We start from the raw sequence: 16,891 nt of genomic DNA on the forward strand, positions 1-16,891 counted from the left end.
TGAGTTCAGGCAGTCTACCAGCTTTGGTCTTCTGGACTGCTAGAATTACAGGCCATTCCCGTGGTTCTTAACCCCCTGATGTCTAGACTTAAGAATTTCTCAGCTGTTCCCCATCTGGTGTGTTAAGAGTGGTGGTCTTGGGTTTAGACCCCATCTCTCACAAAGCTTTTTCTCTGAGGCTGTTTTCCCTTCCTCTGCCCAAAGTTCCCTTTCTCCAGTCTCTTTTTGGGACAGCTTAGTGTAATCTTCCTTAATGTGCTCCTATAAACACAGTTATAGCCGCTATTTTCTAGGTGGGTGTGGGAGAAACCACTCAGATGGTGATGTGGTTGTGGTTTTTCTTTTTTTAAGTGACCTCCCCTGGTTTGGTGAGTTATAATACTTATTGGCGGTTTTGACTAATGCATTTTTCATGCCATTTTTGAATGCTTCCAGAACATCCCACTGCGTAGATGTGCATTATTTACTTGGAGACAACATGAAACAAGCAGCTCTGTGCATAAAATTTTTGCTATCTTCTGAAGGTGGAATTACTGAGTCAAAGCGCATAACTTTTTAATGCCGTTTCCAGATCACACTTTATTGGTGTTCTCTCACTGTATACTACGCATTTAGCAGCTTAAAATAACATCCATTTACGAGCTCACAGTTCTGTAGGTCAGAAGTCCAGGCACTGCATGGCTGATTGAGCATCTTGGAGGCTGAAATCAGGGTGTCAGCCAGCTGTGTTTGCATCTGGAGACTTTACTTAGGAAGAATCTACTTCCAGTGGGTTCATTCAGGCTGTTGGCAAAATTCAGTTCCTCAGGGTTTTAGGGCAGAGATCTCTGTTTTCTTAATGGTTGTTATTTAGAGATTACTGTCAACTCCCAGAGGCCACGCTCAGGTCCTTGGTATGTGGTCCCCTCCATCTTTACAGCCTGCAATGGAGAATCTTTTTCGTGTTGAATCTTTCAACTTTTTAGTCTCTAAGTTCCTGTCTCTGACCTCTGGACCTAGATTTGTAGGGTCAATGAGATTAGGGCTCTCCATCCTTCCTACTCCTGAACTTTTCATCATCCCACATAGAAGATGACTTCTAGAACAATAGAACAATAACTCTCTGTCCTCTACTCCCCTTTGCCCCTGGAAACCTCTAGCCTACTTTCTGCTTCTATGAATTGCCTATTTTAGGTGGAATCATCCACAATTTGTCCTTTTGTGTCTGGTGTGCTTGGCATCATGTTTCCCACTTTCGTCCATGATCAGAATTTCCTAGATCAGAATTTCCTTCCCTCTTAGGCTGGATAATATCCCATTGTAGGCCTGTACTACCTTTTGTTTATCCATTCATCCATCAGGGGACCCTTGGGTTGTTTCAGATCTATGAGATCAGCTGATTTGGGATCTTAATTACATCTATCAAATCCTTTCATAGCAGTACCTAGATTAGTGTTTGATTAGTGTTGAGTAGCAGGGAGAAGGTGTGACTACACTGAGGGCCCAGAATGTTGGTGGCCATCTTGAGGTTGTGCCTCCCACATACCCTCCTGAAAGGTTACGCTGAACTTGCTGGAGGAACCCTCTTGCTCCCTTTCATATCATTAATCAATAAGTTGCATAGAGGAGTTCTGGAAATGGCATCTCATTTCACTGCCTGCTTTTCCAGCAGGGGTTTTGTCTGCTCACGACTCCAACTGCGATGGAGGATGCATGTTAATCACTTTTCAACCACCGGTGAGAGTACCGTGGTGTCTTGTCGCCAGTATCACCTGTCACTTGTTTTTGAGGTGGACAAGCCTGAAAAGCCTATTAAATAAGGTCAGCGAAGGTGAGGGAAAGAATTTCTGCTTACCATTTGTGGTTTGTGATTTTGGCAGAAAGTACAAAATGGATTCTGTCTTGATACTCCCTTAGAAAGAACTTGGAGCATTCGGCCACCAAACAGTGGCACAGACTGTCTCATGCTAATGCCATGAGAACGCAGCAGTATTTGAACTTGTCCAAGTAGAAGAATTTAGGGCTGTAATTGCCATGCCAGGTTACAGCCTTGTTCTTTGGCCTGGATGCAGATTCTTTGGACTCAGTGCTGTCTTTTTTGGGAACTAGACACTAGATCCTGAAATGGTGATTCTCCCTAGGAAATGGAAGACCTGGAAAATGGAAACCAGCCACGTGTGCTAGAAACTTCAGAATGAATGTGAACAGGGTGTCTTTTTTTTTTTTTTTTGAGACAGAGCCTCAAGCTATCCCCCTGGGTAGAGTGACGTGGCGTCACGCTCACAGCAACCTCCAACTCCTGGGCTCAAGCGAGTCTCCTGCCTCAGCCTCCCAAGTAGCTGGAACTACAGGCGCCCGCCACAGCGCCTGGCCATTTTTTGGTTGCAGCCATCATTGTTGTTTGGCGGGCCCGGGCTGGGGATTCGAACCCGCCACCTTAGGTGTATGTGGCTGGCGCCTTAGCTGCTTGAGCCACGGGCGCCGAGCCAACAGGGCGTCTTAATAACAGGCATATGACCTTGGATTCAGCGGGGATGGTGTTTGAATATTGCAGCTGCCAGATGGCTTGAGGAGGAGTCTGTACCCTTTGGAAAAGCATGTGTATCTTGTATGTGTGTGTTGAAGGATGTCCCAGGTTAGGTTTCACTTGGAGGAGGCTTTTTGTGCATGGTAGCTGCTATTTTCTCTGAACTAGTCAGACTCCTCAAGGCCTCCAGGACTTCTGTCTCCTCAATTTAGGATGTGCCAGCCTGGCTATGTGTAGTCCTGGTGTAGGGGGTAAAGATAGCAACTGCCCTGTCATCAGAAATGAATGTGTACTTGTACTTGGAGGCTAAAGTGGGAGGATTGATTGAGACCAGGAGTTTGAGACCAGTCTTGGCAATGTAGTAAGACCCTGTCTCTTTAAAAAAAAAAAAAGAATATGAGTTTTTTGGGGGTTTTTTGAGTCAGAGTCGTACTATATCACCCTCGGTAGAGTGCTGTGGTGTCACAGCTCACAGCAATCGCAAATTCTTGGGCTTAAACAATTCTCTTGCCTTAGCCTCCCAACTAGCTGGGACTACAGACACCCCGCCAGAACGCTTGGCTATTTTTTTGTTGTAGTTGTCGTTGTTTAGCCAGCCTGGGCCGGGTCTGCCAGCCTTGGTATATGTAGCTGGTGCTGTAACCACTGAGCTCTCGATGCCAAGCCTGAGTATGAGATTTGTATGGTAACTAAAAGGGATACAAGTAACCATTATAGGTGGGGCAGTGGCTCATACCAGTAGTTCCAACATATTGGGAGGCTGGGGCCCAAGGATCAGAGGATTGCTTGAGGTTGGGAGTTTCAGATCAGCCTGGGCAACATAGCAAGATCCCAACTCTAAAAAAAAAAAAGTGACCTATGTGTGGTGACACAACAGCTGTACAACCCAGCTACTTGGGAGACTGAGGTGGGAGGATTGCTTAAGCCCAGGAGAGGTTATGGTGAGCAATGATCATGCCACTCACTGCACATAGCTCTCTTTTTTTTTTTTTTTTTTTTTGAGACAGAGCCTCAAGCTGTCCCCCTGGGTACAGTGCCGTGGCATTATAGCTCACAGCAACCTCCAACTCCTGGGCTCAAGTGAGTCTCTTGCCTCCGCCTCCCAAGTAGCTGGGACCACAGGCGCCCGCCACAGCACCCAGCTATTTTTTGGTTGCAGCCGTCATTGTTGTTTGGCGAGTCCGGGCTGGGGATTTGAACCTGCCACCTTAGGTGTACATGGCTGGCACCTTAGCTGGTTGAGCTATAGGCGCCGAGCCACATAGCTCTCTTAAAATAACACACAGAACAGTTTTCACTGCAGAGAATTAATGATACTTGGTAGTTGGGGGCTACATGAGGAATGAGAAGAGGATGAGCCAAAGGGACTCCTGTCTTCTGTACCCTGAGCTGGGTTTGCTGGCAGGACTGAATCTGTGTTCTCTCTTACAGGCAACTGCAATGTCCGTGGACTGTCTGGGGCAGCACGCAGTGCTTTCTGGGTAAGTGAGCTTTCAGAGTTTGTTTGCTACAATTTCTGGGGAACAAATTGGATGTAGGAGGATTTCGGGAATTTGGAAAATATATTTAAGGATTATGATCATAGGGTTTAGTTCTGATATTCTAGTGACCTCAGAGGTACTTGTGGGGATTATTTGCAATTTATTTTGTCTGCCCTAACAGGTAAACAGTAAAATTCTTCTGAAATTTTAGTGACTGGTAGCTTGGCCTGGTACACTTGATTTATCCATCTAGACATTATACATTGACTTCTTACAATAGAAAAAGAGGATTTGGCTGGGTGAGGTGGCTCATGCCAGTAATCCAAGCACTCTGGAAAGCTGAGATGGGAGGATTGACTGAGGTCAGGAGTTCCAGACCCGCTTGAGAAAAGTGAGACCCCTATCTCTACTAAAAATAGAAAATTTGGCCTGGCGTTGTGGCAGGTGCCTGTAGTCCCACCTACTTGGGAGTCTCAGGCAGGAGGATTGCTTGAGCCTAGAAGATTGAGGTTGCTGTGAGCTAGGCTGAGGCCATGGCACTCTAGTTGGGCAACACAGGGAGACTTTGTCTCAAAAAAGAAAAAGAAAGAATTTGAGGTTTTGGCACTTTTCATTTGCTCTGTGGGTCCTTAACACATGTACCTGACCATCCCCCTCCTTCCAGTATGGTTATATACCAATTGTTGAGTTGAATCGATATTTGGGGTTACTGTTGAGAGATCCTAAACTCTTTGTATATGCTCTATTTTTCTCTTTGGAAGCTTTAAAACCTTACCTTTATGTGTGTGAAATTTTCATCATGATTGCGTTTGGTATGTGCCTTTTTTCATGCATTGTGCTGGGTACTCAGGGTACCATTGTTTTGTTTTTTTTGAGATGGAGTCTCACTTTGTCACCCTTGGTAGAGTGCTGTGGCATCATAGTTCACAGCAACCTTAAACTCCTGGGCTTAAGTGATTCTCTTGCCTCAGCCTCCCAAGTAGCCAGGACTACAGATGCTCACCACAACACCTGGCTATTTTTAGAGATGAGGTCTCGCTCTGTCTCGGGCTGGTGTAGATCCTGTGAATTTAGGCAATCCGCCTGCCTCAGCCTCCCAAATGCTGGGATTATGGGCATGAGCCACCATACCCAGCAGAGCAACCTTGTTTTTTTTACATGATTGTTTTATTTAAACAAATAGAGATATAACATACACTCGACATCATGTAGCTATTAATGACCCTAACATATACTCTAAGGTGCCCTGGAGTAACTATTGCTCAAATGTTAGATTTCATAGCATTCACTGATGTGATGGTCATTCTTAGCATTCTTGGAGAGGATGAAATGTAACTGGAAATCACGTGTGTGTTCCAGTTTTATCACATTCTTAGATAAGTACACATCAATATCCTTTCTCTTTCTTTTTTTTTTTTTGAGACAGAGTCTCACTTTGTCACCCTCAGTAGAGTGCTATGGTGTCATAGCTCATAGCAACCTCATCTCAGGGCTTAAGCGATTCTCTTGCCTCAGCCTCTCATGTAGCTGGGACTACAGACGCCTGCCACAATGCCCAGCTGTATATTTTGTTGTTGTTATTGCAGTTGTCATTGTTGTTTTAGCTGGCCTGGGCAGGGTTCGAACCTGCCAGCCTCAGTGTATGTGGCCAGTGCCCTACGAACTGAGCTATAGGTGCCACCCATCAGTATTTTTTTCCAACATGACCTTGAAACTGTCCATTTCATTTTCTTACATTGCATTTTAAAATGCATTAGTAAAGGATATAGAATATACTAACCTTAAGTTAGCAGCTTAAACAAATTTACAAACATACCATCCTGAGCAAGTGTGAGACCCAGTGTCTATAAACGGTGGGACATTGTAGCAGGCACCTATAATCCCAGCTACTTGGGAGGCTGAGGCAAGAGGATTGCTTGAGCCCAAGAGTTTGAGGTGCTATAAGTTATGATGCCATGGCACTCTACTGAAGGTGACAGAATCAGACTCTGTCTCAAAAAAAAAATAATTTACAAACATATAAACACCCCATTCTCCACAAAAAGTTAAAACAAAAAATTGATTACATGATTAGATTATTCAGATTAAGATGAAAAATTTTTAGCACCTTGGAAGGCCCTTCAATTGTGAAATCTGTATCTTTCAGTTTGGAGAATTTTTCCTATGTTATATCTTTGATCATTTCCCCCCTCCCCGCCTTTTCTCTTTTCATTCTTCATTTCTGGAATTCCTCTTAGTCAATGTTGAATATGGCTTCTCTTCTAGCCTTTTTGTCTTTTTGTTTTGCATTCTAGGAGTTTTCAACTTTAACCTTGAACCCTTCTGTCAAATTTATTGAACTTTCAACTATTGCATGCATTTTAATTTTCAAAAAATTTCAACTATTACTTTATTTTAATTTATTTGTTGCTTTTGATGTAGGGTCTTGTTTTGTCAGCAAAGAGTGGAGTGCGGTGGCACGATCATAGCTCACTGTAACCCTGAACTCCTAGGTTCAAGTGATCCTCCTGCCTCAGCTTCCTGAGTAGCTGAGACCACCAGGCCCAGCTATTTTTTATTTAGCTTGTTGCCCTTGGGAGAGTGCTGTGGCATCATAGTTCACAGCAACCTTAAACTCTTGGGCTCAAGTGATTCTCTTATCTCAGTCTCTCGAGTAGCTGGGACTACAGGCGCCCACCATAATGCCCGACTATTTTTTAGAGACAGGGTCTTTCACTTGTTCAGGCTGGTCTCGAACCTGTGAGCTCGCACAATCCACCTGTCTCAGCCTCCCAGAGTGCTAGGATTACAGGTGTGAGCCATGGCATCAGGCCCCAGCTAATTTTTTTGTCTTAATTTTTTGTAGAGATGGGATCTTGCTGTGTTGCCCAGGCTACTCTCTAACTCCTGGTCTTAAAGTCTTCTCCTGCCTCAGCCTCCCAAAGTGCTGGGATTACAGTCTAAGACAAGCCCCAACTATTATTTTAATGTTTTCTGTTCTTTACATTGTCTTTTATCTCTCTGAGAATATTGATGACAAGGTGTTTTTTTTCCTCTTTGCATTATTCCTGGGTTTTTGTGTTTTTTTCTTTTCTTTAATTTTTGAGTTCTTTTTTTCCTCCTTGGATTGTGCTGGTCGCTGTCTTTCCGGTTTCCTTCAATGGCTGAGGTTACTGGCTGTTAATATTAGAGAGTGATTGGCAGCCTTGAGAGTGCTGAGTAGGGGGAAGAGACCCAAAGGCCTCACTCTCACCTCTGGACTAGTATCACCAGGGCACTTCCCACTTCTCAGAGCTTCTGTGGGGAAGCACCACCCTCCACTGGGTGAAGGGGGTGCAGGAGAGGCCTCACCTGGCCTTGTGGGCTGCACACAGACCACTCTCCTAGTGCTCTTTCAAACAATTCTCCTTATTTTGTTCTGCTCTGCTCTTTGCCGTCCAGCCCTTGCCCCTTACTCTTTTCTTGAGATTAAAGCCTCCAGTTGCTGAGCGGGGCCAGGCCCTGCAGTGGGAACCAGCTGGCCTCTCATCCTCCTCCCCCTGCAGGTGCTTGCACTTTGTTCGGCTTTCTTTACTCTAAGTCAATTACCATTTGTCCATCTGCTTTTCATTTCCTCTCTCTTTGTCCTTGTGGGCTTTTGTATTTTTTGTGTGTGGGGGGGTAGGTTTACTGGAGGGAATGAAGATAAACATGTATGTTCGATCAGGCACGTTCACCCCCAGATGCCTCCTTTCTGCTGTTGTTGTATTTGCTCTGTAAGGTCTCCAGACTTTTCTACTGATACACACCCCTTATGTGTATCTCTTAGTCGTGTACAGTTCTTCTTTCTTTTTCTTTCACTTTTTCTATTTTTATTATTTATTATTTTTTAATTTTTTTATTGTTTGGGGTTCACTGAGGGTACAAAGAATTAGGTTACACTGATTGCATGTGTTAGGTAAAGTCCCTCTTATAATTGTGTTTTTCTTTCTAATGGGAAGACTCCAGCTGCTCAGCACGGGATCAGGTGATTCCTTTGGAGGAAGCCACTAGCTCTTTGTTCTGAACTTCCATTCTTAGAAGGTCCTGAAGTTCTGTGAAATTGTGTCTTCCCTGAAGTTTTCTTTCTCCCTCTCTCTCACCCATCTCTCCTGCTACTCCCTGGGCAGGAATGTCCAACCTGTGCCCCATGGGCCACATGTGGATTATGTGAGGACTGCTTTGCATATCTCTGGTGTCAGATATTATAGAAATTATGCACAGACCTTTTTTTTGCTCATCAGCTTTTGTTAGTTTTATTTATTGACTATGTGGATGAAGACAACTCTCTGCTCTTCCAGTGCTGACAGAGAAGAATAAAGGTTGGACACCCCTGAGAGTTTGACATGCCATCTCCTAGCTCCTCTGAGCAGAGACTATTAGTCTTTTTCTTCATTTTTGAACCTTCCAATCCTCATTTATATCCAGGATCTCAGAGTGGTCTCTGGTGTAAAATAAGTAGCTGATGGCTACAAGGCGTTGATTTGTACACCAAGGACTTTTTACTGAAAATAAAAAGAAAATAGGTGAACACAGAACACCCCTGTTTTCTGATCCTTTGTATTAATTGGCATCTTGAACATTATTAGCACTTAATATGTTATTTTAATCATCATTCCTTTTTTTGGTTATCATTTCACTTTCTGACAGATTTAATTTAGTTTCCTTCACCAGGTAGTCAGCTGGCGGGGGAATTTGAGATTTTCTGCAGGATTTTGACTTAGTGATAAGTGATGTGTTTAATTTAACACGCTTTTGTTGAGCGCAGAGCACTGTGCCGAGGGAGGCAGGGCATGCAGAGATATCTGAGACGTGGGCCGTGCGTGCTGGGGCCTTAATATTAGTGGTCCTGCTACAGAGCTGAATGCTATAGTGTAAACGCAGATCATGCAATGGGAGAAATGTTGAATTAATCAATATTAGTCATTAATCCTAGCTGGGGGATTGGGAAAGGCTGGGAGAGGGGCAGGGTGGAGCTGAATGAAAGAGAAGAGGTCAGGCTCTCAAGGACAGATGTGGTAGGGAAGACCATCTCTGGAGGGAGTCACAGGGATACTGCTCCCCTTTGTCGAACAGCCACCTCGAGTTACTCTCGTCATTTGTATGCCTTTCAGAGTAGATAAATGTCATTTATATCTGTTTTTTTTTAGAGCACTGCTTGCAAACCATATGCAATTCCAAATGTGCTTTTCTATCTTCATGCTAATGCTATCATGTTATCATATTGCTGTAATGTTGATGTCTTTTTCCTAGACGCAGGTTCCTATACATCGTCAATCTAGATGCCCCCTTTGAAGGTCACCGAAAGATCTCTCGCCAGAGCAAATGGGACATTGGAGCCGTGCAGTGGAATCCTCATGACAGCTTTGCACACTATTTTGCAGCCTCGGTGAGTTCATTTAAGGAGTACAGGGAAATGCTTTTAAAGGTGTCATCTGGGGTTGGCAGTTCCATGTCCTACAGAGAGAAGAGAATGCAATCCTATTGCTCAGTCAGAAGAGAGGTTTGGATGGTTCTTTCCGACAGAGGCAAGTTACACATTAAGTATAGGTGGAAATGTTTGCTGGTCCCACTGGTGTCAGGCCTTGTATTTCTAGGCACTGAGTCCACATAGTGAAAAGGAAATAGGTTGATGCCTCTATTTATGTGTGTGGTGAGAACCTGTTTTCATCAGCAGCATAACTGGAGAGCTGGTCTGGTCTGGGTTGACCTTCATCGCTTTCAAAGGCAGCAGAAGGTTCCCTATCCAAGGAGTATGCACATGCGCCCGTGGGCCAGACACAGATTATTTGAGGACTGTTTTGCTTACCTGTGGTGTCTGATGTTGGGAAAAGTATGCGTGAGCCTTTTCTTTTACTCAGCAGTCAGCTTTTGTTAGTGTTTGTGTATTTCATGAATAGCCCAAGACTTATTCTTTTCAATGTGTAGCAGAAAAGAAAAAAGGTTGGACACCCCTGCACCCTTATACGCAAAAGAAGGGATTCTTCCTTAACTGGGACTCAGATCTGTTAGTCCCTTCAAATTTTATGTGCCAGTTTATGTGTGAATTTTCCCTGAAAAACAATGCCTAAGTATAGGTTTTCTGAGGGATTCATTTTACTCAAAATGATTCTGGGCGAGGTCAGGCATCTTTGTCTAGATGCTATTCTCCTAGAACAATTCGAGACCTAAATCTTTTGCAAAAGTGCTGGGCTGGACAGAGAGTATTTAAAGGAATCCTTCCTGTTAAGCAGAGGTGGGACCATTCTGCAGTGCTGTCTAGATCTGTTCTTGTCAGGCGCAGCTTTCTGCAGAAGGAAAGCCTCTGAGCAGAGAAGGGAGAGCAGCTCTGTCAGCTGGGGGAGACCCAGAAAGCTGCTCTTCCCCAAACAGGGTCTGCTTTAACCGTGCGTGTCTGAGACGGCCCTGATTTTCGGGACTATTCTGAAAGAGAAAGTGGGAGGCACTCTACTGCCTTTTTGTTGTTCTCTGCCTCTTTTTTTTTTTTTTTGAGACAGAGTCTCCCTTTGTCACCTTTGATAGAGTGTCATGGTGTCATAGCTCAGAGCAGCCTCAAACTCCTGGGCTCAAGCCATCCTCTTGCTTCAGCCTCTCAAATAGCTGGGACTACAGACACCTGCCACACATCTGGCTATTTTTAGAGATGAGGTTTCCCTCTTGCTCGGGCTGGTCTCAAATTCCTGAGCTCAAGCTGTCTACCCACCTCAGCCTCCCAGAGTGCTGGGATTATAGGCCTTCTCTGCCTCTTAGCTGGGGTTAGAAAAGAGTTGTTTTTATCGGCTTATACTCTTGGGCCCTTCAGCTCTCCTGTCACTCTGTGGCCCTGATTGCTTAGTCCAAATTTTCCCAACCTTGGCGTGTTAGACCAGGTAATTCTTTCCGGTAGGGATTATCCTGTACATTGAAGGGTGTTTAGCAACATCCCTGGCCTGTACCTACTACATCCCAGTGATATCTTCCTGCCATCTTGTTGTGACAACCAAAACTATCTCTAGACATCATCACATGTCTCAGCAAGTAAAATTGCCACAGATTGGGAACCAGGGATACAGACTGACTACTGAGTACTTGGCCTGAGTGGATTAACACTCCATTTGTTCAGGAGTGGGAAGGAAGAAGACAGCCTTTTTGGTCTGTTTTTTTGTTTTTTGACAATCTTTTTTTTTTTTTAAAGAGACAGGGTCTTGCACTGTCATCCACGCTGGAGTATAGTACATGATAGATCACTGTTACCTCAAACTCCTGGGCTCAAGCCATCCCCTGCCTCAGCGTCTCGAGTAGCAGGAACTGCAGGCATGCATCCAAAAACTTTTTGTAGAGATGGGGTCTTGCTTGTTTCCCAAGTTGGTCTTAAGCCATACTGCTGCTTCAGTTTCCCAAAGTGCTGACTTTACAGATGTGACCCACCATGCCTGGCCCAGTTAATCATTTTACTTTTTCTTTTTAATCTCCTATCCTTGGATATCAAGCAGTTAATCATTCTAACGTGAACAGTGCATCATCCCTTACTACTTTCACTATGTTGTGTGACTCCCACATTTCCATCACTCCACAGTAAACCCCCCTGCCTATTAAGCAATTTCTTCCCATTCCCCCCTCCACAGCCCCTGGCAGTCTCCCATCTGTGTGCTCTATGGATTTACCTATTCTGGATCTTTCATATAAATGAGATAATATAACATGTTGCCTTTGGCTCTGGCTTCTTATTTTGGAGTTCCTCCACATTGCAGCAGCTATCAGAGCGTCATTGCTTTTGTGACTGAATAATATTCCATTGTGTGTCTATACTGATTTGGGACCACCTAACTTTTTCACAGTGGCTGAACTATTTTATATTTCCGTCAGCAATGTGCAAGGTTCTAGTTTTTCCATATTCTTACCACATTTATTATTTTGTTTTTTCTTTTAAATTATAGCCATCCTAGTGCATGTGAAATGCTATCTTTTTTTTGGAGACAGAGTCTCATTATGTTGCCCTTAGTAGAGTGCCGTGGCATCACAACTCACAGCAACCTCCAACTCCTGGGCTTAGGCGATTCTCTTGCCTCACCCTCCCAAGTAGCTGGGACTATAGGCACCCACCACAACACTTGGTTATATTTTTTGTTGTTGCAGTTGTCATTTCTTTTTCTTTTTTGAGACAGAGTCTCACTTTATTGCCCTCAGTAGACTGCCTTGGTGTCACAGCTCACAGCAACCTCCAACTCCTGGTCTTAGGCAATTCTCTTGCCTCACCCTCCCAAGTAGCTGGGACTATAGGTGCCCGCCACAATGCCTGGCTATTTTTTTGTTGTAGTTTGGCGGGGGGCCAGGTTCAAACTCACCACCCTTGGTATATGGGGCCAGTGCCCTACCCACTGAGCCACAGCCACCCCCCTGCAGTTGTCATTGTTTAACTGGTCCAGGCTATGTTCAAACCCACCAGCCTCAGTGTATGTGGCTGGCACCATACCCACTGGGCATAGGCACCACCTTGAAATGTATCTTATTGTAAATTTTTTATTTACATTTCCCTTATGGCAAGTGATGTTGAACATCTTTTTATTGCTTCTGTTGACAATTTGTATGTCATTTTATGTCTATGCAAGTCCTTTGTACTTCTTTGAATTGGATTGTTTGCATTTTTGCTATTGAGTTGTAAGAGTTCTTTGTATACTCAGATACTAGACCAGATCAGGTACAAATGATTTGTAAATATTTTCTCCTGTTCTGTTGGCTTGTCTTTTTACTTCTTGACAATGTTGTTTGCTCCCCAGAAGTTTTCATTTTGATGACGTTTAATTTATCTGTTTTTTTTCTTAAGTTGGTCTTGGTTGGAAGGCAATCTTTTGAGACCAGAGCTTTAGAATTAGGCAAATCTGAGATCAAGACCTAGTTTTAACATTCACTGTTTCTTCTTGAGCCAGCCACTCAGCTTTCTGAGCTGTGGGGGCTCATCTATAACATGGGTGATGACACCCAGTAGGCAGGATGGTGGGAAAGGTCAGAGGTCAAATTCATTAAGGCACCTACTACGTAGACTAACATTAGCAGATCCTCTGGAGTGATAGGGAATATCATTATAAGTTGAAGGGGCTTTTCTTTGTATTCCTTTTCCCATTGAAAGCTATTTTGAATCCTAACCTTTTCATAAGAACCTTACCTATTTAGACGTAGAAACTGGCATTTCAGGATACAAATCTCAGCACGTACATCTGACTGTCCTTGAGCTAAAATGAAAGTCAATCTGTCTTATACATATCAGTTCGGAAATTATTAAATGGCCCACCATTGTTCTTGTTCGGTGTGTTTCATGAACTCATGATATTTAGAGAGCCTTTGCTGTTTTGTTGTTTCTAAGTGCAAAAATTCTTTGATGGAGGCTCTTGTTTTTCCCTTTTTTCCTATTGTAGTTGTGGTTTCCCCTGATTCATTTTCCCTGGGTTTTTTTTTTTTTTTCAGCTTAACCCTTTAAGAAATCTGACATAGGCATATTTCAAGGAATCTTATTTAGTTTAGCCTTCTAGGTCCCCCTCTGGGTGGTGATTCTCTTTTCTTTCTTATGTACCTGTGCTCCTGAAGTATGTTAGATGGACTTTGGGCATTGGATAGTGGAAAAGGTGAACTAAAAATCACGTGCACTGTGTCAGCAGTTGGAGAGATGAGTGTGACCCTTGGGGATGGGGAGGTTCCACTAGGGATTGGGACGTCCCTGGCTCCCTGGCGCTTACACAAACAGTATGTTCTCGGGAGTGCATCTGTACCTTCTGTTCAGCTGTGTTCGAGGTGAGTTCCTTTTAAGAGAGCACTTCTTTTTCACTTTGGGATTCACAACCCTACCTCCTGTGGTTAGTTCACACCAGTGTTAATTTTAGTTATTGTTAAATAAGTTAAAATAAGTATAGCTTTTTTCCAAAGTTCAATCTGAAGGCTCTGCCATGCAGATCAGCTTCATATGGACTTCCGTAGGACTTCCTCTTCTTTGCAGATCCAGTGAAGTGTGTATTCCCATGTGCACATTGTGCTACCCACTGCCTCCTCCCCTTGTCTCTTTTCAGAGTAACCAACGGGTCGACCTTTATAAATGGAAAGACGGCAGTGGGGAAGTGGGCACAACCTTGCAAGGCCATACTCGTGTAATCAGGTAGGCCCCGACCCCACCCAGCTCCTGGGCCTGTCTGGCTTCGTGACAGTCCCTTGGGGCATGAAGTATTGATGTTGTTCTCCTCATGTGGCTTGAGCCTTTGGGTGCATTGGCCCTGGGAGGCCAACAGGTCCTTAGTGTTCACTGGTGAGGAACACAATGAAGAATGGTCATTGTGCAGCTGTTGACCCCAGTCCAGGAGACACTTGGACAGACACAGCCTGGTCCAGAGTAGAGGTTTAAAGCTGGCTTTTGCCACAGTAGGTAGACGAAGTTCTACAGCAGAGTCCTGGTCCTGATCAGCAGTGCCCCGGGCACTTGGAGACACGAGGAAGCAGCCCTGTGCCCTTCCCCCGCAGCAGTGGGTTACACACAGAACTCTTGCGTCACAGTTGTTACCCAAATGCACACCCACAAGGACTCCTGCTCAGCCCTTCCAATTTGCTTCCAAAGTGTTCCTTGATCCCCTGTTTCTCTGGGTCACTGTTTCTGGGGTGGGAAAAATTTTTCTGGGGAGTAGCAGCAGAGAGGGCAGGGAGTGAAGCTGACCTGGAGGGGATGGGAAAGGTGACACACCCAGGCCTGTGCAAGGTGTTCCTTGGAGTTGCGGCCTGTCTAGGAACAAGAGCACGAGTGGGACACCAAGGACCTGCCGCCCTCCTCAAGAGCTGCAGGGTGACAGGGCAGTTTGGTGCTGCTTAACAGAGGCTGGGTTTACCAAGGTACCTGTGGTGGAGTCTGATTTAGAAAGTGGTAACTCAGAGATTGTGTCTATTGTTTGTCTATTTATTCAGAGAGAGATTGTTTTAAGTTGAAATGCTTCCGTGTCTTCTTTGGGAGTAGGAGGTAGTATAGCTGGTTACTACAGGGCAAAGGGCCTGAGAGCCTCCGTCCAGATTCAATTAACTCTTGTTCATTCCCAAAGAACATTGAAGATTCCCAGTGAGAATCTTTAGTGGGAATTCTCACTGGGGATCTTCAATGGGAAGATTCAGTGAGGTCCTAAAGCTACTAGAAACTAGATTTATCAGTATGTTGGTAGTAGAATCTGAGTTTTTTCTTTTCTCTGTTGTTCTGTGTATTCCTTGTGTCCCAGCGACTTGGATTGGGCTGTGTTCGAGCCAGATCTCCTGGTTACCAGCTCTGTGGACACCTACATCTACATATGGGATATCAAGTAAGAAAAATCAAGAGTTATAACACTCGGCTGTGGGATGATCTGAGAAGTTAATTTTAGAGATCAAGTATCTTAGTTTGGTTTTCCCTAGATGTAGACCCTGAGACAAAGATTTGAATGTAAATATATCATTTAGGAGTGAAAGAAATGGTGAGATAGAGAAGAGAGGCGGGGCTTGGTGCCTGTGGCTCAAGTGGCTAAGGCGCCAGCCATGTACACCCAAGGTGGTGGGTTCGAATCCAGCCTGGGCCCACCAAACAATAATGATGGCTGCAACCAAAAAATCGCCAGGCATTGTGGCAGGCGCCTGTGGTTGCAGCTACTCGGAGGCTGAGACAGGAGACTCGCTTGAGCCCAGGAGTTGGAGGTTGCTGTAAGCTGTGATGCCATGGCACTCTACCCAGGGGGACAGCTGGAGGCTCCTGTGTCAAAAAAAAAGAAAAAAAAGAAAGAAAGAAAAAGGGGAAATCAAACTGTCCCTTTAAAAAAAGAGAAGAGAGGCGGGATTAAGATCCCCCAAATCAAGGGAGCATTATCCACCTGGTACGATGAACAGATTGGGTGTAATCTTAATGGGGAACGCTCGGCACTAGTGTGAAACTCCCCCTCACAGGTGTCCTACCCACGGGTAAGGAAGTGGAGTACTTTGCTGTCAGTCATTGATGGAGTCTGCCCCCAGGGGTCTTAATTTCCCTGGCACTTAAGGCCTGTCACAAAGGTTTGCAAAGACATCTGGGCTGATGTCTGCAGCCCAGAAATTCCCTTTGGCAAAGAAGCACAGGAGCTGGCATTTGGAAGATGAGCTGGAGTTTACTGAGGTGGCAGGTGATGGCAAGGGATTTTGACGGCACAGATACACACCTGCCACAGCACCACCTCTGCTCAGGTGTCTACTTGCTCCGTATCTGAAAAAGGGCCCGACTGACCCCTTTGTATGGTTGTGGTCCGTGGAGAAAGGAGTACAGGAGCACCAGCCCAGGGCCTAGCCCAGCCAGCATAAGGCCTTAAATGTCTATGCCTTCTCCCAGTGGAGAACAGAGTTCCCTTTAGAGTGAGAGAGGCCTGGTCTGTGGGGAGAGGGTTTCTCTGCTTCCCTCAGGGTGGTGGCTTTGTGACATTTTCACTGAAAGGTAGGACATTAGGGACAAGACCAGGTATTGGGGTGGAACAGACCAGACAGACCAGTGAGAGAGGTCTGTTTTGGGGGTAAAGATGTGTCCAGCTGACTCAACCCAGCATTGCAGGTATTACCGATTGCCACTTTAGAGGTGATCGGACAGAGGGGAGAGCACAAAATCTAGGGGAAGTGAAAGAGGAATCCTCTTAAGCAGGGAGATATGCAGCAAGATTAGGGCGTATCCCTCATTTACACAGAAAAATTTTTTCATGATTTGGAGACACTGAATCCTCAGATTTCCTAAACAGTAAACTGATGCCCTCGATTTGCCTCTCTGTCTTCCTGAGCCCCAGGGTGCTGCCCAGTTCTGTAGTTTTACCATTTGGTGGAGAAGTTGCCCCTCTGACTTTGTAGTAAACAGTAGAGCCTCACTGTCTCAGAGTAGTTTTTTTTTAAATTGTGATAAAGGACATAAAATGTGAAATTTATC

At 44.8% G+C, this 16,891-nt stretch overlaps 1 protein-coding gene across 5 annotated transcripts in view; it reads left to right on the plus strand.

Moving 5' to 3' along the window:
- The window catches only part of WDR59 (WD repeat domain 59), a 95,617-nt gene that overhangs the window by 13,846 nt on the left and 64,880 nt on the right, over positions 1-16,891 (plus strand). For all 5 annotated transcript variants that reach the window (XM_023514076.1, XM_023514074.1, XM_023514075.1 and 2 more), the window contains exons 2-5: positions 3,938-3,987; positions 9,238-9,373; positions 14,022-14,107; positions 15,204-15,284. In XM_023514076.1, the coding sequence (XP_023369844.1) occupies positions 3,938-3,987; positions 9,238-9,373; positions 14,022-14,107; positions 15,204-15,284 (353 nt within the window). The remainder of the gene's footprint in view (positions 1-3,937; positions 3,988-9,237; positions 9,374-14,021; positions 14,108-15,203; positions 15,285-16,891) is intronic.

This window comes from Otolemur garnettii, unplaced genomic scaffold, assembly GCF_000181295.1.
Source record: "Otolemur garnettii isolate 467f Iridium unplaced genomic scaffold, OtoGar3 scaffold00047, whole genome shotgun sequence".
NCBI classification, from domain to species: domain Eukaryota; kingdom Metazoa; phylum Chordata; class Mammalia; order Primates; family Galagidae; genus Otolemur; species Otolemur garnettii.